Source organism: Cupressus sempervirens, chromosome 7 (assembly GCF_028749045.1).
Source record: "Cupressus sempervirens isolate cs-2001-9-10 chromosome 7, ASM2874904v1, whole genome shotgun sequence".
NCBI classification, from domain to species: Eukaryota; Viridiplantae; Streptophyta; class Pinopsida; order Cupressales; family Cupressaceae; genus Cupressus; species Cupressus sempervirens.
Genome location: NC_143124.1, coordinates 200,999,619 through 201,026,979, shown reverse-complemented (window position 1 = coordinate 201,026,979; position 27,361 = coordinate 200,999,619). Strand labels below are relative to the sequence as shown.

The window sequence follows — 27,361 nt, the reverse complement described above, 5'->3', positions numbered from 1 at the left end:
CGCAAATAAAAAACATGCATAAAACATATTCATAAAGATTGATTGATCTGTGGCCATCGACCATATAATTCTAAGATTTGGAAGTTCAGCCATGTGGAATGAGTGAGAGACCATTAGCAACAAAATATTAGAGTAAGTATGAGTTTTACTGTCCTTTAAAGATTGCAAATTATCAGAACTTGCTGGGTTTTTTCTTGCCATTACCTGCTATGGTTGTTTGGAGGACATTGATATAACCTCTTTTCTTTAACAAATATAGAAGCAATGAGCTAGTTGCAGTAAGTATTTTAGATAGTACCTAGTGATTATAAAGATGTAACCCTTAGCAAATGAGACTCCTAACAATGGATATGGCACCTTATATTTATATTATAAGGTAGATAAAGGTTATCTTACTAAAGCAAAAGGGATCTCTTGTGTACAGGAAGTTATCATTCGTTTCTTGTGTTAAATATGTTTAAAAGATTATTTGCTAGAGCACTATATGGGATTACTAGACTTCACATATTTGATTGACTGCAAACTCAATAAGGCAAAAGCAATGCGTTATTATAAAGAGAAAACAGAAAATCACTTCAAAAAATTATGCAGGAGTAACATAACTTTCAATTCAAAGCTTGAACGCACTAGAGATTGCTTAGAAAAAGCCACATACATAGGACAGTTATTGAATGAACTATCATATTAAGGAGGAGTAAGGACGATCTAGATCCAAAGAAATATCTAGTGAACAATACAATCAACTGTGATATTGCTATCAGAATTTAACTTTGTAGTTTTTGAGTCAAACTCATTGACCTGTGCTACTTATCAATACGATCAATGCTAAAATTCACATGTGATGTGTAGAAGCAAATACTGGACAATTACTGGCTATATAATAACATTTAGAAATGAAACATGAGCAAGAAGTAAAAGTACAATAAGGTACTTATTAATCTGAACATTCTGTAAGTAGCATTCTTTCAAAAGAGATGTATCGCTGTCTAACCTCCACACCTCTTATTCCTATGTTGCTATAAATAAATGTAAACAGAAATATACATCGCTGCAAAGGAAACTGTCCATTATGTTGGGTCTAATGTTGTCCTCCGGAGGTAACTTTTCACTTTCTATTAACTGTCTTCAAGCTGCTTCACCATGTAATTGACAAACCTGGACCTCAGAGCAATGTGTTGCACACCCACGGGAGGTTTGCACCAAAACATGCAAAGAAAAACTCTCAAATCATGTAGGGACAAATGGGAATAAGACTACTTACCATCCAGAGCCACTTGATTTGTTGTGGGATATGTGGTGGACCACTGTGTAGACCTTGACATAGTCTAATAACAATCTAGGTAGTACACAAGATCATAACAATCTATGTAGTACACAAGATCATCCAGCTTAGTCTGATATTACTGCAAGCACTAAAATTGGATTTGGCTAATACTTAAGCATTCTGAGCTATGATTTGGATCATCATCAAACAAACCTGTGATAATGATTTGTAGTTTTCTATAAATATTCTCAATAAAATTGTACAAGATGGCAATGTCATCAATAACCCATCATAGTGATTTTTTGCAAACATAATGATTTGGTGCAATTGTAATCATATGAATAGACTAGGGTGAGGGATTCCTAGAGTAGCTTCAAATGGTAAATTTTCCCAAAAGTACAAGTGGTAGCATATAATTTGGTTTGCATACGTTGTATTGATTATTGGTATAATAAGATAATAAGATTATGGATGCATTTGTTTGTTTTATTTCTTGAGAAAGACTATGTTGTAAACTTTATGTCTTATCTTAGAGTCATGTCTGTATATAGCTTTAGCTGAGATGCACTTAATGGTGGATGTTTATAAAAAGCTTTTTAAACAGAAAAAATAGTATCGAAAATGCTCCAAATATTGGAGGAAACTAAATTATGTACTTCAGCTAATGCTTCTGTTTATGCTGGTTACCTAAAGTATATTCTAAAGACTATTTGATAGCGCAATTAATTCTGTCATTAACTTTAACTGCAATTTTGAAGCTTTCAAAATCATCAGATAATATTTACAACAATTGTATTAGCATACATTTGTTGTATGAAGTTCTTGTTAGAGTAAATAATTAATTTATTAATTATTTATTCTATTACTTAAGCTTACTTAGGTTCTTACCTCTTTTTGGGGGAGGGTTTTTCCCACGTGGTTTTCTCTCTTTCCCTGCTTTCAGAGGTTGCATTTTATTGCATTGTACTTGGGTACCTAACATGGCCTCGTTGCCGGGACCCATTTTGCATTCATCTTAGTTTTGTGAGCTTAAGGCATTTCCCTAAGTTGCACTTAAGGGGGGGTGTTAGAGTAAATAATTAATTTATTAATTATTTATTCTATTACTTAAGCTTACTTAGGTAAATGCATTTATTTAATATTTTGTATTTAATGCATGTAGTGGTTAGTTGTTGACAACACGGGAGTCTGTTCCCTTCTGGCATGTTCCACCTTTTGTGGATGTGTGCTGAGTTGTCATCCTTATTTTCTACCACCTTCCAGCTTGTTCTACAAGCTTCCATGAGCTCTTTATAAGCGGGCTCCCTCTTTGTATTGTCATAACATAACATAAAGCATTGTGTATATTGTAAATACATTTTCTTCTTGTGTTTGCACATATTGTCTCTCATGTCCGTTTAGGGTTTTTCCCTTGCTCCATGCTCTTCCTCTCCTTGGCTTCTCTTTGACAGGTTCTCGCATGCAGGTGATCTTGGGCATCTTCGGAGTTGGCTTTCATCAACTCCAACAGTTCTAAATTAATGAGGAAGCCCTTAACATGAAATCACAAGCCAAGTTTCAAGAGGCATGTTAAGATTTATATTGGAACTATTTAATGTACAGTTTTGTAAAAAAATACAAGAAACATCAGTTAATTGCATCGAGATCCTTTGACTTCATTTCATTCTCAATCTGCATCCACAGGAGAAAACAAAAATCAAAATATTTTTTGAGAACTCCCAAATTAATAAAAACAGTGCATGGAATTCCATACTGAAATTCATTAACCTCTTTGGCACCATCAAAGTTGACAAGTGCTTTCTCAATTCAGCCAATGTCAGATTTATCCCCATTCAGATTTTATCACATTATTTTGTCGAGTCAGTCTTCAATTAAATTATACACTGCTAAAAAAAATACTTTATTGGATGCACCAGAATAATCAAGGAACTTTCAGGTGACAATTCTCCTTGATGCTATAAAGGTTAGGTTCTTTGATAGCATTATCTACCATCTTAAAATGATCAGATGTGTACAACAACTTTCAATTCTTTCTATATTGTCAACCTTTTTAAGTATGTTAAAGAGTATAAACATTTTGATTTTTCATTTGGAACAATTCAGTTACTCTCCAACTTTGCAGAAGATTTAACGCATCAGACTTCTTTGCAAACTGGGTTTCAAAGCCCCTATCTGAATATTACTTCCACCACTAACAGAAGCATCAGGGATGATAACAGCAATAACCATCACAGTAAATGCAATTCAACAATCTGTTGAAGGAGCTAATGCTTAAAACTTGTTATATAGTTGGTCATAACTCTGCTTCGAGCTTTAAAACCATCGCATAAATGTTCACACACTATGCTCTAGGCACATATCTATCTTTTATTTTTAAGAAAAGAGAGAGACTGGAGCTCTTGTTGTGATTAAAACACTAGCCATTATAAACTGAATTTGATACTCGAGCATGTTTAATCAAGTGAAGGTGCCAGATTCACATCATTCATTAAGATTATTCTCACTCTCACACACATTCTTTGCATGATTTCTTAGACCATCTTCTAAATATTCTTAAAATGGGTAACAAGCGATTCCTGTAATGTTATTGGTAAGTGTTCAACATTCAAGCACACAGTTTTAAGCTTTGTTGTTTCGAGATGTCTTATGCTATGTTATTGTGGGACAAGTCTTTCCTCATTTATTAGGTCATTGAAAACATAGGGTTTTTATAGTCTCATTGACCTGCAATGATATTTAACAGATTTCATTAATGTCCACGGGTTACATCGCTTACTCTTTCATGTTCCCTAACACTATTTTTCGAGGCATTAATTTCCCAATATTTGTAATGATAAAGCAACTCCATCTTGAAATTTAGCATGTTCACCATCTTAAAGCCGATACATCTATATATTTGTTTAGCATGTTATTTCAACGTTGTAGTGAAGTCGTGATGTAGTTCGAAAATATGACTTGTATAAACAACCCTCTGAACTTGGATTGAGGATTAAAATCTCGATCTTAGTGGACATTATGATCTCTTCCATGATCAGTTTCCAGCAATTAGTGCATCAGCAGTGTATAGTGTTGAAATGCTAGCAGCTTCGAGATAAATTATTCATATCTGTGATGATTTGCTCTGAGCTATTTCAGAACTTAGATGCCTCTTCAATTGTTCATGCTCTTCATTTCTGTCCTCATGTTCGTACGGCTTCATGTTCATTGAGTTCTATCTTATACAACTCCTTCGTGGCCTGTTTTGTCATGTCATGTAATTGCCTATACATGGATTACTTTTGATATCTTATTGGTGACCTAGCGTCATGCAGTCCATCTCAGCACTTCCTTTATTTGCCACTTTATCATTCTGTGGCAGTGTCTCTCTATGACAGTTGTTTCATATCATCAAGCGGAGTAATGATGACCATTTTTCAAATGGTCATTTCATTTTCCTTTTGAGTGGAGCTTTTCTATATTCTTTGATTGCTCTTCTTAACTCAATGGCACAAGGACTTTATTGCTTCCATTGTGTATTCATGGTTCTATAGATACAGTGTTCGACACTTTTTGTTTTCTATAATTATCTTGAGCACATAATATTGAACTAGATGTGACTATCCTGTCTTCTATGTATTGGGATATTGCAGAGCACATTGTCGTTTCTATTCTGATGTTTTAGTATGCCTCTGTCATAATTCTGATGAAGTCAGAAAGTCTGAATCAATCATTTGTCATGCAATATCCGTATGTTCTATATATGGAGATATAGGCATATTGTCATGTATTGAAGAGGGTGAAAAGATCAAGAGTATTATAAGTTCTTTTAAAAAAAAGTCAATAAAGAGAATCTTTTTGGGTGTGGCTGAGTTTTTTCCTCGAGTAGCAGGATTTTCCAGCGTAAATAATGTCATCATCTGTTCATATGACTTTTCTCATTTTCTGTATATTGCATTCATCTTATTCTGGTTCAAAACATTAACATATAGGTGTTCTCAACTAAGGAATCGCTTCTGGTTCTTAGGAAGGCTATCTTTCTCCATTTTCTTATAGACTGGAATTTGATACTCAATAATAATGTGTCTAGAGTAGCCCTTTGGATTGTATGACGAATGCAAGATCAGTCTAAATAATAAAAATTGGGAAATCCCTTGTAGGTTCAGTATACATTCATCCATGGAACCCCATGAATGGTCAAGATCCTTGCAAAGATAAATCATGTGCACATGCACTGTTTCCTGCCTTTGAAGTTGAGATCATGCTACTTGAAGATTTGAATTCTAAAATAAATAACGAGTCTGTGTCAGTGTTACCCAGTTTGCACCTTCCAATTATAGTTAATGTTTTCTCCAACATCATATGAGTAACTAATTTAATGATTTTCCTTGAATTGTAGATCAAAAACCTTCAAAGAGAAAATTAAAGGACCATCTGAAAAGTATTATTACTCAGTTCTAGAGGTTGAGAATGTCAAGCATGAATTCTAAAATTTAATTTGTATTGTTTACACCTTACTGTTGAGAGAGATTTATAAGCAGTACCAGTGATTTGATTTTAGATCGCCCATTTTGAACACCGCATTAACGAGCTCTTGTGGGAAGTGGGGGGGTAGGTGGGGGATGCAAGTGGTGAGGCATTGATAGAGTCTATTTGACAGATTTGTGCCAGTTTGAAGCCTAACAAACTTATTTGAAAATTTACAAATCAAAATCTCCTTTCCCAGCTTCTGACTGTGTGATCACAATTCCACACTACAAAAAAGCACAACCTCACTTCAGAAACAACACAACCTATCGGTTGCTTGGCATGAAAACATTGCGCAACTGCTAGTTATTTTAGGATAGGGATTTCTTTAGTAACCAAATTCAGATTAATTGCTTTCATATGAAGCCAATATCCCAAGCTTTGTTGACACTATGCATGGAAGTGCATGTTCACAGCTGCCAGTAAGCTACTACAAAGCTGGGTTTTTTTGTGTTCTCAAAATATTTTGCAAGTTTCTATTTGTTTTGCATTAATATGTCCTTTTCAAGTATAGCTATTTACTTTTTTGGTCTGCATTGATGGATTAAATATATCTTACACTCCTTGATGATAGCAAGACATAAACAAGAAGTGAAAAAAAAAGTGACTGCAATTAGGTTTTGTTTCAACAATGTAGAGAACTCTTCCATAACAGGAAATGAAAAAGGTTTCCATTGTTAGACTCAGGTAGGACTACATTACATACTTGCATACAGACTGGAGGAGGGTTGGCAGAATCCAACCACATGACATGAAAGAGTGGTAGTATATTGATATACTATGATAAATATATATTAATAGATGCCTTAACAGTGAGAATCGTAGCATCTTGCATCCATGATTTGTAGGTCATTCACAAGTGCCTGATTTCTGGATGTGTTGATATGAAATGCCCTAGTTAATGGAATAATTTTCGAAGTGCTGAAGATAGAGTAAAGACATAGTAAGAGTTGTTGAATCTGATACTGTTGATGCAAGTTTTGTATCACTTACATAACATATTAGCAATTGAATATTTGATATGGGATATCAAACATGCAACTCCTCTCTTGAAAAGTTAATGCTCATGAGACATGAGTATAACTCCAATGTTCCTTACACCGTTGGATACTCGCTCAATTTTATCGATGTGATTTGTTGGTAATCACGTAGGCAGCCTTACGCCATTCATTCAAGGATGACTTAGGCTTTGGTGGAATGAAGGTGATGGTGACTCAGTTTGTGAAATGTGCGGAGGCAAATAATGTTGATGATGGTGGTGATGGAGGATGTGTCTACCAGTGATGATGTTGATGGGAAAGCGATGGTTGTGGAAGGTGAACGGATGTGCTCCAATACTTAACTTACTTATCTAACTTGCTTCTCTCTAAACTTCGACTACCCAGCTACTCACTATTCTACTCCTACTCCTATGAATGGAAGGTTAGCAAATGGACAAGGATCGAACCTAATGAGAGCTAACCAACGGCCTTACTTCCACAGGTGCAATGATTCAAAGGAATAATAAACTAGTTTACCACACAAGGCTTCCCAACTAGTCGCTAGGGTGCTAGTGATCTAGTATTGATCCCTATCAAACATTTACCAATGCTACCATACAACTATCCATCTACTTTACTCTCACTTAAACAACTTCAAATAAAATTTGCTTCAACAACTTGAAAGGAAATCTAACTAAGTGGAAGTAGAAAACATGCAATAATACCCAATGTTCTTAATCAACATGCAAATCGCAACAATGAAAAAGAGAGCAATTTTGGTATTATATTCGCAACAATTTCTCCAAACCTTTACAAATGAGAGCAAATGCCCTTTTATAGGGGCCAAAAATACAACGGACGGTGGAGATCAAAATAAGATCAACGATCCAAATTGGATCCTCAAAACCCTAATTAGGGTTGCCACCCCATCGGCCAATGAAAAGCTACCACCTCATCAATGGACCAATGAAAAAAGTGCAAAAAGTGGCAACCAATGAGAAGGCACCAAAATGGTGGCCAATCAGAAATAGACACTTGTCCTATTCTATAAGAAAGGGAAATTGCCACTTGGGCTTTACATCAAATGATCTTCTAATATAAATCTTCCCTTTTTCTTTCATTTTTTTAGCTAAGGTAATGAACTTAGCTAGCCTTTCATTAACTTCTTCCATAGGAGGACAAGGTGTGTGCTTCACCCTGAGTTCCGCTAACTTCGCAACACTGCTCGCTGCTTGTACTATCCTTTCGTGATCCTTCTCATATTTCTTCGCAAATCTGATAAAAGCATTGAGAGAGGAAAGGGTGCCCAAATGCTTCTTCTTGTTAGCAACCTTTTCCAACTCATCCAACCTCGATCCAAAATCTGTCTCGTTGACATCCTCTTTGCCAAGGGGGATTGTCCTTCCTTAAGTTTGTCCTTCATCCGTATCATGTCCACTGTACCAATATTGGTGTTGGTTATTCTCTTCATTTTCGAGAAGAAGGGCATTTTGGGCATCATATCCTCTTTGTCTTTCTTAGTCTTGTCCGCTTGGGATTCTTACTTGCACTAACATCCTCCATGCTCGTTGCCCTATTACGGGATGGTCGAGTGGTGGACCAAAAGGCAAGTAGAACCAAGGGAAGCAATCCTTAGACTAGAACAAAAGAGAGAAATCCGCTCAAGGACCCCTTTCAACTCTAAATGATTTGAAATTACCTTTAGGCTTTACCAATAGCCAAAGGGGATTGTCCTTCTTTTAATCTGTCCTTCATCTGTATCATGTCCACTGTACCGATATTGGTGTCGGTTATTCTTTTCATTTTCGAGAAGAAGAGTGTTTTGGGCATCATATCCTCTTTGTGTTTCTTAGTGTTCATCCACTTGGGATTCTTACTTGCACTAACATCCTCCATACTCATCGCCCGATTACGAGATGGTAGAGTGGTGAACCAGAAGGCAAGTAGAACCAAGGGAAGCAATCCTAAGACTAGAACAAAAGAAAGATGTCAGCTTAAGGACCCCTTGCAACTCTAGATGATGAAAATTCACCTTAACCAATAATCTTACAGCAACTTTTCGGAATTAGGACTTGACCTTAAGAACTTCAAATCCCTTGCAAATTAGAAATTTATCATGCAATTCACCTCCAAATAAAATTACCCAACCTGGGGAAAAAATTGCAGCCTCTTGCAAAAATCAGAATTTTATCTCCCACAAAATTCGGCCCCCACAAATTTCGGCCCCCACAAATTCCGACTCCCACAAATTTCGCCTTCCACAAAATTCGCCTCCCACAAATTTCGGCTCCCACAAATTTCGCCTACCACAAAATTCGCCAAGCAAGAAGAGTGCAGATCTACTCCTTAATCGCCAACACCTTGAGAAGGAGAAGTGAGAAGTGAGGAGGAAATGGGAGAGAGGCCTCCTCTTATACCCAACTTTCTTACTCTCTCCAAGCTAGCCGACTTGGACCCTAGGAGCAAGAAAAACAATAATTAAAGCAAAAATTATGGCCCACAATTAAATACTTAGCTAAATATTAATTTTGCTAAAATGAAAATTGACTTTTTAAATTGCCAATTGGACCAAATTTGCAAAAGAAAATAAATAATGCCTTAGAGGTGTTGAACATTTCCATTTAATAAAAATTTAGTAATTAATATGTCATTAAAATTAGATTTTGGCTAGCCAAAGCCATTTTTCAATATTAAATTACTAATTTCATTAAATGGCAAAAAAGTTTTCAAGGCAATTTAATCCATTTAAAGCCAACTTTTGCAATTTTAATTCAAATCGATTTTGGTAACCAATTTTAGCATTTTAACACAAATAAAATTATTTCTCTAGAGCCTAAAAATCGATTTTGCAATTTGACTTCACCATCACAAAAATTAATTTTCTTCACCAAAAAATAATTAAGATTTTCCAAAAGACCAAATTTAACAAAAATTTCATCTTTTGAAAATTATCCAAATTTATACAATTATATCCAAATTTTTAGAAGAAAATGTCTAATTACAAAATTCACAATTTTATCCTACTAAGTTGGAATTAACTTTGAATTTGTTTGGCCTAAGGATGAAATTGGTGACTCTAGAAAATCACGCGAAGCCGGGTGAAAATAAGCTAAGCCTCCCTACATTTGTCCTGTAGGTGCCAAGAAGTGAAATTTTCAAAACTCAAAATTGTTGGACAATCCAAAAATTTGTCAAGGCAATCAAAAAAAGGGGGGTTCCCAAAATTTTGGGGCGATGGTGTGAAAACCTCACAACAAATACAAATGCTAATATTTTCTCTGATACAAATCTCGAACACCAGTATAACTCTTGCAAGGAGTGCAGAACCCCATTCTTACCTATCTCAATTAACACTCAAAATATTTACAAATCTAAAATATATAACAACAAAATAAAAGGAAATGGACAGCAGAGTTGCAGACTAATGTGGCAAACTTCAGAATTCCTTATTAAAACACAAAACAAATTTGCATTAAAAAATGGTGATAGTCTATTGGCTTGGATTTACAACATTTTCGTCTGATTTTGATTTTACAGACCTGCCACAAAATACCACTCCCTTTCCCAAAACAGACATATCAGACCTGAAATAAAGAAAGAACCCTTCGTACAAAAAAACCCTTCAAATTCTCTCAAAAAAAACCTTCAAAATTTTCCTCAAAACCTGCCCCTACTCTCCTGCATATTTCCAAAAATAACTCCTAGGGAAAATGCTTTGAATGCGAAAAAAAAAACAAGTATCACTTACTTCCATGCTGTATTACCCTACCACTTTTCATCATGTACCCATTTTGCAAAGTGGAAAATTTTGTGTCTTAGTTTGGTCTAGGTATGTCTAGGTCTAGTCTTTCTTTCTTAGGTATGAAGTTTCTCTTTCTCCATCGGATTATCCATTTTTTCCTTCTCTTGCATCACATGGCCGGGTGGGTTTTTCCTCAATGTCGTGAGTTTGTGGGTAGTCTAGAACCTAATTCGATGGAGATTCTTGCAATTCACAAAGTTATTTTCAATGATGGACATGTTCATGGCTTATCATGATTTATAAATGAAAAAAATGAAGCTTGCGAAGAATCAAACATCGCCTTCTCCTCGGTGGGTTTTCAACCCATGAAGGTGATTTTCCGTAGAGGTTAACAAATGTGGATTGCAGACTAAAGCAAGAAGGGAATGAGTTGTTTTATGGATAAGCCTTATTTTCATCACAATATTCCACCTTGGAAAACATTCGGGATTCATCATGGTGCTCAAAATTACCTTAAGCGGAAAACTCTAAAATGACTTCTCCACGGCGAGCTTTCGACCCATGAAGTCAATTTTCTGCTAAAGGCATTTGTAAATGAGAAAAACAAGTAAGTGGGCCCCTCTTCGACTTTCGCAGTCCCTTTTAGCTTTTCCAAAACTAAAAGGCACACTAACTTGAAGGATAAAGTGAAAACAAAAGCATAGGCAGAAAAACGGAAATCGCCTTCTCCTTGGCGGGTTTTCAACCCATAGAGGTGGCTTTTCGCATTCATGAAAAAATTGACTTTGTAAGCAAATTGGGCACACAAATTGCGCGTAAGACACCTTAAGATGATAATGGAAACAAGCTAATCGCAGTTGGAAAAGTGTAGTGAGCAGAATCTGGCTGGGCGGATATTTCCTTACAGAGTACTCTGTTCTTAATTTTTCAGAACTAGGTGAAAAACAAGAAGGTAAGTATGAAATAAAGGAAAGTTACCATTAAGCCAACGGAAACAATGAAAAGACATGGAAATGTTCATTAGAAACTCACGCATTTACTAATCCAACGGATTTATCCTTTAATTCATTCATGTAGCGCAGATCTTGAAGGTTAACGAGTGAATTAGGATTTCTATATAGAGGGAAACATAACAGTTTTTCAAATTACTGATTTTTTTTGAACTGTTATGCTTTTGAATTGCACAACGTTTTCAAATCTCTTAAACTTGCAAATTCTATCCTCTGCGCTTCCTTCGAGTTCAAAGTTTCGATTTACTTCTACCTCAGATAGAATGGCAACCAGATTTGTTGGGTTTGACGGACTTAATGGGATCAAATCCACATTGCAAACTTTCACAGATACCTTACTCTATTTCTATGGCATGCAAGATTTTAAAAGGAGGTTGAGGTCGGAGCCAATTCATCCTATAACTGAGACGCTCCAAGGAAGTGGGCTAGTGGAGGCAGCTGGGTTTCTGGTGGCAATTCAAGCTCATGAGTTGATTGTTGAATGCATAAATCACTACAACCCAGATACTAGACAAATTTTGCTGCCTAATCATACAGTTCTAATCTCTATCGATAGGCAAACTGTAGTAAATTGCCTCTAAGTTCTAGAACAGGAAGAGTTTTCTGAGTTAACAGTAGGAGGAGCAATGTCTGAGTTCTCTTTGAAGAAAATGGTGTGGAGAAAAGAAATTATGAGATCTTGGTTTCAAAAGCCACGAGGCGCCAAAAGTAAGGTTCCTAAAACTCTATTCGACATTGATCTCAAGCCTAAGATCGTAGACATTCTGGTTCTCTTGTAGAGATTGAAAGGTGAGGTAGAAGCACTTAATTTTGTTGAACAGTATTTCTTTCTGGTACAAATTATCTGTTCAGACACACAGTATGTTGATTGGGCTTATGAGGTAAGTGAGCATCTGTCTAGAGCCCTTAGCACCGCGAAGTTTTACAACACCTTTTATATGTCTTCTTTTCTTATTTATATGCTACCTTTGTAATGTCCCCTTTTTAGCATTCATAGCATGATGTTGTCGTTAGGCTATTTCCCCACGGTCCCGTAGGCTAACCAGGACATTAAAGGGACTTAGAGGCCATTTGGCCTAGATAGTTTCAGTTGCAAGTCTTTCTGAGAGGTTTTGAAGCAACTTTGGGCATACTTACTATTTATAGTAAGTCATCTTGGACATGGTCGAACATCCAATGGCAGCGGTATGTCGATGGTAATTGTTTAAAAATCGACAAGAAGACTTGTTTATCATTGATAAAATTTATTATGCATTGATAAAGCTATTTTATAAAGTTAAATTTAAATATTTAACTTTATTAATACATAAACTATAGTTTGTGAAAAATATTTAAATTAAAAGAGTCCCCTTTATTTTATAACACATTGGAGACATAAGTTACATAAAGGGAGTTATGTTTTATCCCACATTGAGAAAACGAAGGATTGAGCTCTTGTGAGAACACTATAAAAGAAATGGAAGAGCTTCTTTTTAGTATGATTGGATGAAGATTATTGTTATGTTGCTGGATATCTGATTATCGGGTTTGGAGAACGGAATCCTTCTTTGCTAGCATTCTCTTCGCTGTTGAAAGACACAGTCAAGAGGATTAACGGTGTTTCCAAACATACTGGGTTTCATTTAGTGTTTTGCTACAATATGGATGAATAGTGTTTTGCTACAGTGCGCTTGAATAGTGTTTTGTTACAGTGCGGATGAATAGTGTTTTGCTACAGTGCGTGTGGATAGTGGTTGCTACAGTGTGCATGAATAGTGAATTTGCTACAGTGCGTGAACAATATTTGCAACAAGTTTATTGTTTATTCTTGCTGATTTGGGGGTTTGGTAGGTTGCCAACTACATCTGCAAAAATACTACAGCAACTAATTCCAGGTTTCTTTTGTCAAATTTTTATACTTTTTGCATTGTAGTTGTTGAATACGAGACTGATATTTGTCGCAGCATGTTAAACAATTGTATGAGCACATTTACATGACAAAAATCAATATTTAATTAGCAAATAAGAAGTTTCAGATTTTCCTATATATTGTAGTATGTGTGCCAAGTGTTTGACAAAAATGCTATGTTGAGTTATTAAGCAAATTAATTGATATCATAAAGTAGCTTGCAAGTTTCTTTATTTGGAAAAAAATAGGGGAGGATATTACAAGCTTCTCTACAATTGTGGCCATGCCTTCCCAGAATAGAGAACTTTTCTGATGATGTGAAAAGCTATGAGTTCTATCCATGTTTGCAATTGCAGAATAGTTATGCAGAATATGTCAAGGTTAATGACGCCTTTACAATGAGAATTTGCAGGGAACTCCAAGGATGCCCAGAGAGAAGGTTCAGCCCGAAGGCAGTGGCGGCCATTAGTCAGTTTGGTAGCTATTTTATTCAGTTCTCATCCTTCTCATATTTGCGTCTTGCAGCTTTCGATGGATCTCTTTTGAAGCTGCCCAGGTATCCGAGCGATATGATCGTGAGGCAAGCGATCCAAGTGAACGTGCTGAGCGCAAGCTTGAAGAAGAAAGGGTATGAATTCCCTATGAAGGTTGGAGCTTACAATTGCGAGTCTTGCTCTGATGCGAAAAATATGCTCAATGCATTCGAGACTAAATATCAATTGGAGGCATATGAGGTCGTAAGACCTATGTTCGACCCAAATGGGTATGCAAGAGATGTGTTGCAGATTGGGAGCGTGATCAAACATGTTACCATTGTCGAAGATTATTGGGCAGACTGTAGAGATGAGCTTGAAAGCAGAGATCGTGCTTTCACTAGGCTCACAGTGGAGCAGATTAAAACACATGGTATCAACTTTGATGTAGAAGGCTTGGAAGACGATGGCCAAAATATGTATAGTAATACATATTTAACTAAGTTATGGGGGATTCATATCAGTTCAGAGCCTTATGTAGATGTTGAGGAGAATTTTGATATCATGATGGCCAGGATCATCAAGAGAACGGGGAAATGGGTTGAATGGACAACCAAGAGGAGCCAAAGCAAAGGTACCACCACTCAAGCTTCTCCAGCAACTGCAACACCTTCCTCATCTCTGAGTGCTACACCAGGCATAACAATAGCTGCCACTCAAGGACCAGCTCAACCTTCAGGTGGAGGTGATCAACCTCCGGACAAGAATGTCCCCATAGCCAAGACCTGTCATGATGGTTCCCTCCCAGTCATTGGAACCCAGACTGATGCTAAAGAAAAGATGGAGGAGCCGAAGGATAGCACGGCCGCCTCAATTCCATCCCCCCATGTCACACGAATTCCATCACCTCACGTTTCTCCAATTCCTTCTCCCCATACTACTCCAGTTCCCCCTCCTCATCATAGTCCCGTTCCGCCAGCAAGTGCTACACTTCTGCAACCAAATGGTACTTCAATACAGATAGTAGACTTAGGGGATGGAAAGAGCAACAGTAGTGAGTCTACTGAGTCAGATGAAGCAGCAAAGAAAACTCTAGAAGTAGATAAAGGTCAGAGTTCTTCTAAGCTCATCTCCTGAGATCCAAAAATCCTTTCTCTTCGGCTGCTATGACAACCACTCCAGCTAAAAGGAAGATGTTTAGTATAGAATCACTCGAGACGGCCTCCAAGGTGATAGGTACTGACTCCTGGTTGGAGGATACTCTGGAGAGGAAAAGGAAAAGGAAAGATGAGAGCACTTCTGCTAAAGATACTGTATCTCTCGCAATCCGCTCTGGCTCTGCATTGACAAGAGTAAAGAAGCAAAAAACCTTGTCCATACTTGGGCAAGATCCAAAAACAAGTCACCTGACAATGCAGATCGCCAAGCCCAACAAAGGAGGGAAGATTGAGGACATGACTACTGATGATTTTACTCTACACTCTGTGGATCTTGGAGAAGCTAGGCATGACACCAAAGTTAGCTTGTGGAAGTCAACCAACGAGGTGATTGAGGGGCAGTTAGAAAGTCTAAAGTTGTCCAAGACCAAAATGAAAGCTGAAATAGAAGAATTGAATAAGTTCATCAAACAGCTAGTCACTCCATTGGCAGCCATCTCTGGGGTACCAGTGACCAAAAATCCTACTGCTGCTGAAGTTTAGGCCCTCATCTCCCAACTCCAAGAAGATAGGCATTTTGGTCAGATTGGTAAAGAATGGATTGAGAAGCTCAAATCAAAAGGAGCCACTATTGTAGAAAAGATTGGTAATGTTATCTTAAGGTTGGAAATAGAAATAGATAACATTATATCAAATAGCAATACTCTGGCTGGAGAAAGGGTGAAGTGTGATGATTGCATCTCCCTCTTGAAAATGATCATCCAGATGAAGGCCAAGGAAGTGGTTGAGGCAAAAATCTTGCCAAAGGGAGACAAACCTTTGTTCGAGTGGCTTCAAAGCATGCAGTTTAAGACTGAGATGATCCAGTCCACAGAGAAAGGGCTTAAAGAAACAGAGGATAAAGTGAAGAAGACACAAGACAAAGGATTTGAACTTATGAAGGGATTACATACAGATTCCCAGACTAGTAGCCAAGGAAAAGCACTTATTGGAATCAACGTCATGAAGGAGAACTTTTCCAAATTTTTAGATAGTTTGTTTGATATATCTTCCTGTAGTCAAAACAAGGTTGTTGAACTCCAGGCACTTAGCGGATGCATACACGTGGCCACAAAGGAACTACCAAATCAACTAAATGTTGTAAAGGAGTTAGCCGGAAAGCATTCCAAATGGCTCTTAAGGTATACCAATATCCACATGCCTAGGCATGAAGAGCTCATCCCAATCATAGTTGCCACCAAGGCCTACAAAGCAAAAGCAGAAAAGGGGAAGAAGTCGAAGTGATTCACATTCTGCCTTTTCTTTTGTTTTCCTTTGTAATTATTGAAATGTAACAAATTGGTGCCTTGCCATTTGTCAATCTTGAGAAGATGAACCGATTGACCTTCCATTGTAACGGTCATCTCAAAATTGTATATGTATGAGATTGAAAGATTAACAAAAGGTCAGCGAATTTTTGGTGTGAAATACTTTATGTTGCAGGGACAATTGAATGGTATTTTATATCAATTATTTTATGTTCCAGTTCTATTAGATTTAGTCATATGTTTTCTCTTTTGTTTGAATTGAAGAAAGGAAAGAACAAAGTTTCATTCCCTTGTTTCAAAACAGCGAATGGATGTGATAAGTAGTGTCATTGTTCATTCAAAGAGAGATCCCTTCAGCAATCTTCATTTGTTAATTGCAGTTCAGATTCATATTAACCTAGTTCTAACTTAGCTCTGCACTAGTTATTACTCAGTTAAGCTTTGTGAATTCATAAGATGTGTGGATTCATAAACTTGTTTAGATATTCAGAAATTTTTACTTGCCTGAGTTAGATTCTATTTAGGTCTAGCTTGGTTCTACCTCTTCTGTTCTCAGGTTAAGAACATACCCCGAATTAGTTTAGGAGAAAATCATAATTCATTACAAATCTATTCTAGGGAGCTGTACCTACCAATTCAGAGAAAAGCCAATTCATCCATAAGTGACTTTTCAACTGTTTGTAACCAGATATTGTTCCAAGTTTGGGCACTCAAGAGTTATAATTTAAAAGAACAAATCTGTTTACCAACACCATGCTAAATATAGTCAAAGTTGTAATGTAGGAGTGAATGATTATTAAAAAGCTCTACGCGGCTACCTCCACGTGGATGTCCCTGCATCAACTACGCATGAATTTGAGCTTCTTTTACTCATACCATTTACACAAATGATAAATTGCAACTCTTGTACTATCGTCTATGCTTAATGTTCAAAAATTAATCTTTTGTTGTTTATATATTATTTTTACTGCCATCCAAAAAGTGTGAAAGAAATTTCACCTCTGAAACCCATCAGAATCAGCCTACCCCAAATTTAGGGTAACAAGGAAAAAAACATGATTTTGAGAGATGATGGATTTGTGGTAAACTTGCAAAAAGTTAAAATCTGAGATCAACTTTCAACTCTCAAAGACCTGAGATCATGCATTTGTCGCATTCACTCAATCAAATCTTGAATTTTGACAGAAACCTGCACTCTCCTACGTTTCTATGGTTTTTTTTAGAAGTTTTGATTTTCTGAAGTTCAATCAAACTTGGACAGCTGTGTTTCAAAAAGTCAAAATCATTATTGAAAACCCTTAAACTAAAACTTAAGAAAGTCGTCATCATTTTCAGCATTCATTTATTTAGCAGCAGTTTCTTAAAAAATTTAAGCCCTCAGGAAATCATTAAATCATGAGCAATTTCTGCCAAATGTAACACAGCAACCTGTTCTTTGAAATTAAATCGTGGGAAGTTGCATAAACACAATTGAAAACGATAAAACTCTAATTTCTATAAACATAGAATTTTTTAATTTATAGGGCCAAAGCTTGAAACTTACTTGATCAGGCTAAGTACCAAACTTCGGCTTTAAACCATTAATTAGCTGACTTCCAACTAATAATGTTTTCTGATGTCATCATTGACGAATTTCCACTGCAAATGCAAAACCCTAGTGTTTTGGTCTACTGGTTTCATCATCGTGTATTCTTGAAGAACCGACTTCGCTGTTGTAAATGTTACTACATCAAAGTAATAATTACAACTTATGTAAACATTTATGGGCTAGAAAACTTGTTTTCTGGAGTTATGAATGACTGCTCACTCCTTGCACTAGCACAATTTGTTGGGATATGAAGCCCAATGGTTACAGTTCCTTCTCCCTCTTGGCTCTTCATATTCTTTTAACTTTCTATAAATGACTTCTGCAGTCATGTATTGTCTATTCAGAAATTGTTCAATAATATGGTAATTCCTTGCTTGAGTGTGGACATAGCCACAGTTGTGGTGAACCACGATAATTTTCTATATACTTGTGTTTCATCTTGTTAGTTTGTGGTGACCAATCAAGGAAGTACTATACATACTTCATAAAAAAAATTGGGCTACTATTCGCCAATTGGCTATTATTTATTCACCAATTTATGGCCAATATGTTGTAATTAATTTTAGCCCTAAAGCGGCAAAAATACTTGTATAAAAGGGCTTAAGGTTAAGGATTATTTCATAAGGTGTGATGCAAAAATTGATTCTTGTGATAGTATTGAGCTGTAAGGGATTACAGTTTGTAATCAGGTTGTAATCACTAGATCATAATAATATTGGATTTGTTGTTTGTTGGACATAGCCCAGGATTTTGGGAGAACCACATTAAATCTTGGTGTCTTGTTTCCCTTCTATGTGATCTATTATTTTCTGATATTGTTTATATTTGTATGTAATTGTTATTTATGTCCATAGTTAAATCCTAACAAGTGGTATCAGAGCGAGGTTTTTTTTTGTTTTTCTTTTCTTTTCTTTTTCCAATTATCCTCTGCAGGAAAGTCTTACGGTTGAGTGGGAGCGTTGGCAAACGAGGGTAAGCTGCGGGTTGACAAATTTAATAGGAAAAACTTTCAATTATGGAAGATACAAATAGTAGACTATCTTTATCAGAAGGATTTATGGAAGCCGTTGGAAGGAAAAAAACAAGAATCAGGGCTCTGTGACAAATGACAACTAGGATCTTCTAGATAGAAAGGCACTTGGAAGCATTTGATTATGCCTAACACCATTGGTGGCATTTAATATTACAAAAACGAAGACAGAAGAGTTGATGGAAAGCTAGTGAAATTGTATGAAAGGCTTCAAACAAAATATTTGTCATGAAGCGTTTATTTAATATGAAGATGGCAGAAGGTGGATCTGTTGCAAATCATTAATACGAATTTAATACTATTACTAGTCAATTATCTTCTGTGGGTATTAATTTTGATGAAGAAATTAGGGCTCTCTTGATTTTGTGTTCTTTGCTTGAAAATTGGAATGGCTTGGTAATGGTTGTGAGTAATTCCATTTCTGTATCTAATACTCTAAAATATGATGATGTGATCGATGTTATTTTGAGTGAGGAAACTCGTAGGAAAACCTCAGGCGAATCTACATCTGGAAATGCTTTGAACGCACAAAGTCGGGGCAGAATGATTGAGAAATGAAGTAATTCTAGAAATCATGGAAAATCAAGAGGCAAGTCAAAAGGGAAGAGGTCTCAATCAAGAAGACCAAATGATTACTAGTACTGTGGAAAACCAGGGCATAAGAAGAAAGATTGTTGGACTCGAAGAAAAATGAAAAGGAAAAACAACATGGAGACAAGGAAGCAAATGTGGTATGTAACAAATCCAAAGAGGATGCTTTGTTTCTATCTTTAGAAAGTGTTGATGATTCATGGGTTTTAGATTCTGGTGTTTCGTTTCATGTGACACCTCATAGAGGTTATTTCATTGATTATGCCCAAGGGGATTTTGGGCTTGTTTAATTGAGAGATAATGAACTCTGTCAAATTGTTGGAAGGAGAAAAGTTAAGATTAAGTTGCAGAATGGGAATCATTGGCTACTACATGAGGTAAGACGTGTTCCAAGGCTGAGTAGGAATTTAATTTCAGCAAAGCAACTCGGCGATGAGGGTTGTGTAATTACTTTTAATGATAAAAATTGAAAGGTTTCAAAAGGTTCCCTTGTAGTAGCAAGAGGTGTGAAAGTAGGCACCTTATATCTTTGTACAGGTCATATTGTTCCTTCTACTTCAATTGTTTCAGAGAAAAATGAATGTTCAGAAACAGTTGCTGCTGTTGAGCAGGGAGAACAAATAGCTGTTGTAGATTTTGATACAACATTGTGGCACATGAGTGAGAAAGGTATGAAAGTACTTCATTCAAAGAAAGTTTTACCAGGTCTAAAATGTGTTAATATGGATTTCTGTGAAATTTGTGTGTATTGAAAACAGAAGAGAGTGGGTTTTGTGAAGATTGGGAAGGAAAAGAAAAGAGAAAGATTAGAACTTGTGCATACAGATGTATGGAGTCCGGCTCAGGTATCTTTCTTTGGTGGCTTTTATTATTATATTACATTTATTGATAATGCAACTAGAAAAGTATGGGTTTATTTCCTTTGACAGAAATCTAATGTATTTCAAACTTTTAAGAAATGGGAATGCTTGGTTGAAAATGAGACTGGTAAAAGATTAAAATGTCTCAAATCTGATAATGGTAGTGAGTATTGCAGTCATGAATTTGAAGATTATTGCTCCATTGATGGTATTCGTAGAAAAAAAACTGTTCTAAAGACTCCACAGGAAAATGGAGTGTTTGATCGCATGAACAGGACTATAATGGAGCGCGCAAAGAGCGTGAGGTTGCATGTTGAGTTACCCTTAAACATGGGGGCAGAGGTTGTTCATACTGTTATATATTTGATTAATAGAGGTCCCTCTACTCCTTTGGGTTGTGGTATTTCGAAAGAAGCATGCACTGGTAAGAAAGTGAGGTATTTTTTTCTCAAAACCTTCGATTCTGAAGCATTTGCTCATATAGATTCTCAAAATAAAATCAAGCTAGAAGCTAAATCAAAGAAATGTGTATTTGTTGGATATGGCATTGATGAATTTGCTTATAGGCTTTGGGATTTTGAAAATCGTAAAATTATAAAAAGTAGGGATGTCATATTCAATGAGAAAGTGTTGTACAAAGATCTGTTGCAGCAACATGAGAAGAAAGAAGATGATTATGTAGTGTTGGATGATACTCCAAAAAAAGATGTTCCAGCAATTCCTCATGATGTGCAATAACAAATACCATACACACCAATGAATGTTAGACAATCAACAAGGCTAATTAGACCTTCAGAAAGATTTTCTCCTTCTTTGTATTCTATTTTACTTACTGATGCTGGTGAACCTGAATGTTATGATGAAGCTGCGCAGGTGGCTACTAAGATTCAGTAGGAGTTTGCAATGAAAGACAAAATGGACTCTTTGCAAAAAAATAAGACATGGGATTTATGCAAGTTGTTTGCAGGTAAAAGGGCTTTACAGAATAAATGGGTTTACAAGTTGAAAGAAGAAGATGGAGGTAAAAAAAATTTAAAGTTAGGTTAGTTGTAAAAGGATTTGCACAAAAAAAAGACATTGATTTTGATGAGATATTCTCTCCTGTTGTTAAAATGACTTCTATTCGAACTATTTTAAGTATTGTGGCTACTGAAGGTTTGCATTTGAAGCAGCTTGATGTTAAAACAACCATTCTTCATGGTGATTTGGATAAAGAGCTATATGCCACAACCACAGGGATTTGAGGTCAAAGGTAAGGAGAACTCTATGTGCAGATTGAAGAAAAGTTTATATGGCTTGAAGCAAGCACCTTGGCAATGGTATTTAAAATTTGACAATTTTATACATGCACATGGATATAGTAGATGTCATTCAGATCATTGTGTTTATTTTAAGAGGTTGGATGATGATAGCTATATTATTTTATGTTTATATGTTGATATGCTTGTAGATGGGTCTAACATGGATCACATTAAGGGGTTGAAATGCCAGTTAGCACATGCATTTACTATGAAGAATTTGGGGGCAGCGAAACAAATCTTTGGTATAAAGATTTGCCGAGATAAGAAGAATAGGAAATTGATTTTATCTCAAGTTGATTATATTGAGAAAGTGTTGCAACGTTTCTCTATGGAGAATGCTAAAGCTGTCAGCACAACTTTACCTGGTTATTTGAAGTTAAATAAGGAGATGTGTCCAAAGACACAAGAAGAGGAGGATAAGATGTCTAAGGTACCCTATGCTTCAGCTATAAGAAGCTTGATGTATGATGGTATGTAGAAGGCCAGATATTGCACATGTAGGAGTCATTAACAAGTGTATGAGTCATCCAAGAATTGAGCATTGGAATGCAGTCAAATGGATTCTCAGATATTTGAGAAGAACATCTAATAAGTGCTTACACTTTGGGGGCTCTACTACTGATTTAGAAGGATATGTTGACTCAGATTTGGCAGGGGATATTGATACCAGGCGGAGTACTACAAGTTATGTATTTACTATTGGTGGGACAGCCATGAGTTGGGTTTCTAGGTTACAAAAAGTTAATGCTTTATCCACTACAAAGGCCGAGTATGTTGCTGCTACAGAGGTAGCCAAGGAGATGATATGGCTTCAGTTCTTCTCGAAAGAATTGGGACACCCTCAAAGGGATAATTATTTGTTTACAGATAGCCAAAGTGTCATTCATCTTGCAAAGAATTCAGCTTTGCATTTTGCATTCAAAGACAAAACACATACAGTTGTGATACCATTTCATTCAGTCAGTTTTAGATGATGGACAGTTAAAGTTGGACAAGATACATACAGATGACAATCCAGCGGATATGTTTAAAAAGGTAGTGACAAGGGAGAAGTTGAATTCCTCTTCAGCTTTGGCTGGTCTTCTAGACTGAACAGGGATAAAAGAGCAATAGTCCAAGGTGATTTGATCCAGTGGGAGCCCCATGTGGTAGCAGTATTGCTATAGGATCAGTCTCCAAGTGGGAGATTGTTGTCTAGTGTGGAGTCTGATCAATCCCCAAGTGGGAGATTGTTATTTGTGGTGACTTATCAGGGAAGTACTATACATACTTTATAAATTCTTTAAGATTCAGGGCATCGGCCTGAAAAAAAATTGGGCTAATATTTGCCAATTGGCTATTATTTATTCGTCAATTTATAGCCGACATGTTGTAACTAATTTTAACCCTAAAGCAGCAAAAATAATTTTATAAAAGGGCTTAAGGTTAGGGATTGTTTCATAAGGTGTGCTGCGAAAATTGCTTCTTGCGGCGGTATTGAGCTGTAAGGGATTACATATTGTGATCAAGTTGTGATCATTGGATCGTAATAATATTGGACTTGTTGTTTGCTAGATGTAGCCCAAGATTTTGGGTGAACGACGTTAAATCTTGGTGTCTTGTGTTCTCTTCTGTGTGATCTATTGTTTTCTGCTATTGTTTATATTTGCATGTAATTGTTATTTATGTCCGTGGTTAAATCCTAACACTTCTTCATTTATATTTTTATAATTTTATTTCATTTCTTTGTTCATTTTTATTACTTACAATTGATATCAAAGCCAAGTTTGGCTTAAGCAAAGATGAAGGAAGATGATGGTGATACTGATTTTTTCATTGAAGAATTTCTTGAAAAATTGGATTCCGCTGAGGAGGAGGACGCTGAAGCAAGTGAGGATGAAGTTGAGGCTGAAGATGAAGATGTTGAAGAAAGCAAGGGTGAAGTTGATGAAGCTGATGTTTATAAAACAGAGGAGTACCAAGAAGAAAGATTTATGAGGTTGAAGGAAGAAAATTTCATATTGACAGATGAGTTGTTTTTGATGCGCTATAAGTTCTTTTGTGTCACCAAATGAATATTGAGAAAGATACCTTTAAAAAAGAGTGGGAGTTTTCAAAAGAAATTATGTTTCAGGAAAAAGAGAATACAGGGAAGAGCAAATCAGAGGACCTTTATCTTGCAAAAATGTATGACTTGCTGAGATAGAGTTTCCTCTAGGTGAAAAGGAATCACAAGAAAATTCCAGGTGCCAGGCAACTGAAGATCTACAGAGTGCGGAGATTATAGAGCTCAAGGAGGCCAGAGAGAACCAAGAGCTCAAGGTTGTGAATTATCCAGAAGCCTATGGCATGGTAGAAAATAAGAACTCTGATGATTTATTGTTGCAGATTGCAGAAGTAGAAGCAGAATCAAATGCATTAATTGCAGTTTTCTCTGTGCAAGAAGATAAAGAGACAGATGAGAAAGAGCGAAAGCGATGGAATAATGATTCAAACCTCAAGAGAGCCATGCCTATTTGGCATAGAGCTGAGGTGTTCGGCAAAGAGAAAATAAAAAGTTGGAAAAGTGTCCAGAAGAGGATTGGAAAGGCCAGGCCATTGAGAGGCCAGAGCATGGCATTGTGGAAGAGACATTCTTCAATCCTCAAAATTTTACCAAGCATTTAGATGTTGAATGCGCTTGATTGCCCACATTCTTCTGATTGCTTGCACAACACATTTCCCATAGAGATTCATCCTCATCTGACAGAAACTCCACGGGACTTGCAGACCTCAGTGATGGAAAAATCAAACAATTACGTTGGGGACTACTCTACTAGTATGTTAACTGGAGACGCACGATTTCAATTTGTCGACTCGACATGCACTGATCTAGGCAACACTGCATCTTCTTACTAGCGACAATTATTACCCCCGTGGAAACTAACATGACAGAGCCACCATTGTTTAGATGGCAGTTTGGCGATTCAAATTCAATTGATATTGTCCCCTATGTTGATGGTGAAGTGCACAAGATGCAGGGTATTGTCCCACAGTCTGCAGACCATGGTGAGAATCATTTGTATCCCATACTGTGAACCCACACATTAGACAATTCCTCTGAAGAAGCTCATGATGGGAATATTTCCCACATCCCAGGCACGTGCTTTGCTACACACCAGCACACGGTGGTCAACAATTGAACATCGAGTAACTCCTTTCCCACTTAATTCCAAATATTTCCAGCCCATGATACTTCATGCTCTAGCCAATCCAAAACGTCAGCCCAACAGTCATATGATTTGGCAGAGCAAATGGTGATTGTGGTGAGTGGGGTTTTGAACCAGGCCTATGAGAGCCAGACATCTGAAACTCTCGACAACAATCTGCTCAGAATTTGTAATGCCTTGACACTGGACATCACTGCCGCTGGGAAGCATGGGAAAATGGTGTGGCCAATGGAGGCTCTTGCAGCAGTGGAACAGGTGAATGGACAAATGAATAGATGCCCAAGTGAGGATGAAATGGGCAAGACCATTGTTGAGATGGCATCGATGACTGCTTGGAGGAAGTCAAAAAGTCAGAGCTGGTCATATTAGAAGATGATTTTAGCAAGTATTTTGAAAATATAACAAATGATGTCATTATAAATGACAGTAGCACGGAGAGGTTATGTAGTTTTGCATTTATTAATTTTCGAGCGGACGATGTTGTGGACACCATGGAAGTTGGAACAGATAATTTTAGTTGGGCAAGGCAAGATATGTTTCTTTCCCTTTTGCCCCATTTAGAGAATTTCATGAGGAGTTTGAAAGGCTGCCAACTCAAAAAGATTTTAATAATTTTCATTTAGAAAATTGGAATGGGCTTGTAATAGGTTTGCTATATTTTATCAAGTTTGTAAAATGTGGAGAAGACTAATTTGCAGTGTGCTGAAGCAAAGTATGGCAATCTTGAGACCATCTCAAGGTCTCTTTGTTTTCTAAAACTTCAAATGGGAGGCAGGGAATGCTGTACCGGTTGGATTTTCCGGGTTTTCTAAAATTTGAAATGGGAGGCAGGGAATGCTCTACCGGTTGGACTTTACGGGAAGATCGTTGGGATATGAAGCCCAACAGTCATGACTGTCCCTCTTAGCTCTTCGTACTCCTTGTACTTTTTATAAATGACTTCTACAGTCATGTATTGTGTATTCAGAGATTGTTCAATAATATAGTAAGTTGAGTCTGGACGTAACCACGATAAAAAAATTCTGTGTAATTGTGTTTCATCTTCATTTATATTTTGAATTCATTTCTCTGTTCATTTTTATGACTTACACAATTCCGGTTTCGAACATAGTAATAAAATGTAACAGATAATTTCAGAAGTAACAAAACTTCTTTGTATTAAATGTTCACCAATTATATCAAACTGAAGATTGCGTCAATCGCAATCGGCTTACTCAAAATGATTCAAGGTTAAGATTGCATACCTTAGTTCAGCTCTTTGAGGGCTTGGAGGCACTAGAGACGGCACTTTCATAAATTGTCCACAGTGTTTTAGATTCAGGATGCTCTTTTATAATCTTGTTAATAAACTTTGCCTCTGTCATCCCCAATACCGTCGACAGAGCCCAGTTGGCGTCACTGGTGGTTTTGATTTTCTCCAACACCAAAACCCTGGGCCTCAAAGTCTTCGCCAAACTGCCTGCTACAATCATAGGGTTCTTCAGTACATAATTTGCAGGGATCTGCATGTTATTAACCAGAAAATTCATTGTTTCCCTAACATTTTCCATAGACAAACAGAATAGTAGAGGGGAAGCTCCCAGTAGCTGCCAGGTTTCTTCATGGTTGAGTCCGCAGAGTCTGAGGTTCTCTGCCTTGGCCTCTAACGTTTCCACGCGACTCATAGCCACAATGGCTACACTATATTTGTAGCGTTTGCTCGTTTTGCCGGCGCCAATCTTGTTGATGAGATTCGCTTTTGCGGGGCTAGAGACGTTCGTGTGAGAACATCTGGGCGTAACTGTAAGAAGCTTACGAGCTCCGTCCCAGAAAAACCCCATCCTTCCCAAAAAGCAAGCGAGGGCTTAAGCGTTTTCTCCAAGCTACAACTCAGAAGTCTTGGTGCTTTTAACAGAGCTTTCACGAGCACATCCTGGGCCTGAAATACATTCTTCATAAACTCCATCGTTGGAAGAATGGTGTACTTGAGGCTACTGCTCATAAAGTATGAATTTCTTGTTAAGATCTTGGCCAGATCTTGACCCACAAAACCGAAATCTTCCATTAGTCTGAGCTTAGGTTCCAATATTGTTTCGGTACAACAGATAAGGTGGTGTTGAAACCTTAATGTGGCAGCTTGGGATTCAGTACAGCCGTGGTTCATTAACAAATGAATGATCTCCTCGTTGCAAAGAGTTCGAAGGTTGTGCAAATGACTCGCAAGCGATCTCGGCCTCGGACATGTTGAGTTTGGAGGAGGCAAACTGTGAAAAGAGGCTCTGAGAACGAGCTTCTGTAGAGAAAACATTGTCATAAAAATGAAATGGGCGAACGCTGCTGCAACAACAGATTGCTTGCGGCACTACATGGAAGCTGCTGCAACAACACATAGTTTTCTCGGTCAAAAAGGACGTGTTTGTGCAAAGAAAATTTGTAATGCTAAGAATTTGTTCTTCCAACGATCCCTCCTTGTTAACGTTGAACTAGGCCTATGTACCCA

The 27,361-nt window shown here is 37.0% G+C and overlaps 1 protein-coding gene across 1 annotated transcript; it reads right to left on the bottom strand.

Annotated features, from left to right (window-relative positions):
- Positions 1 to 907: 907 nt before the first annotated feature.
- Positions 908 to 27,361, bottom strand: LOC149546186 (uncharacterized). The gene is made up of 2 exons (XM_089791046.1): positions 26,127 to 27,361; positions 908 to 2,935 (listed from the first exon to the last, which is right to left on the bottom strand). Exon 1 carries the CDS (start codon positions 26,700 to 26,702, stop codon positions 26,133 to 26,135), a length of 570 nt encoding a protein of 189 aa, XP_089647172.1. The 5' UTR covers positions 26,703 to 27,361; the 3' UTR covers positions 908 to 2,935; positions 26,127 to 26,132.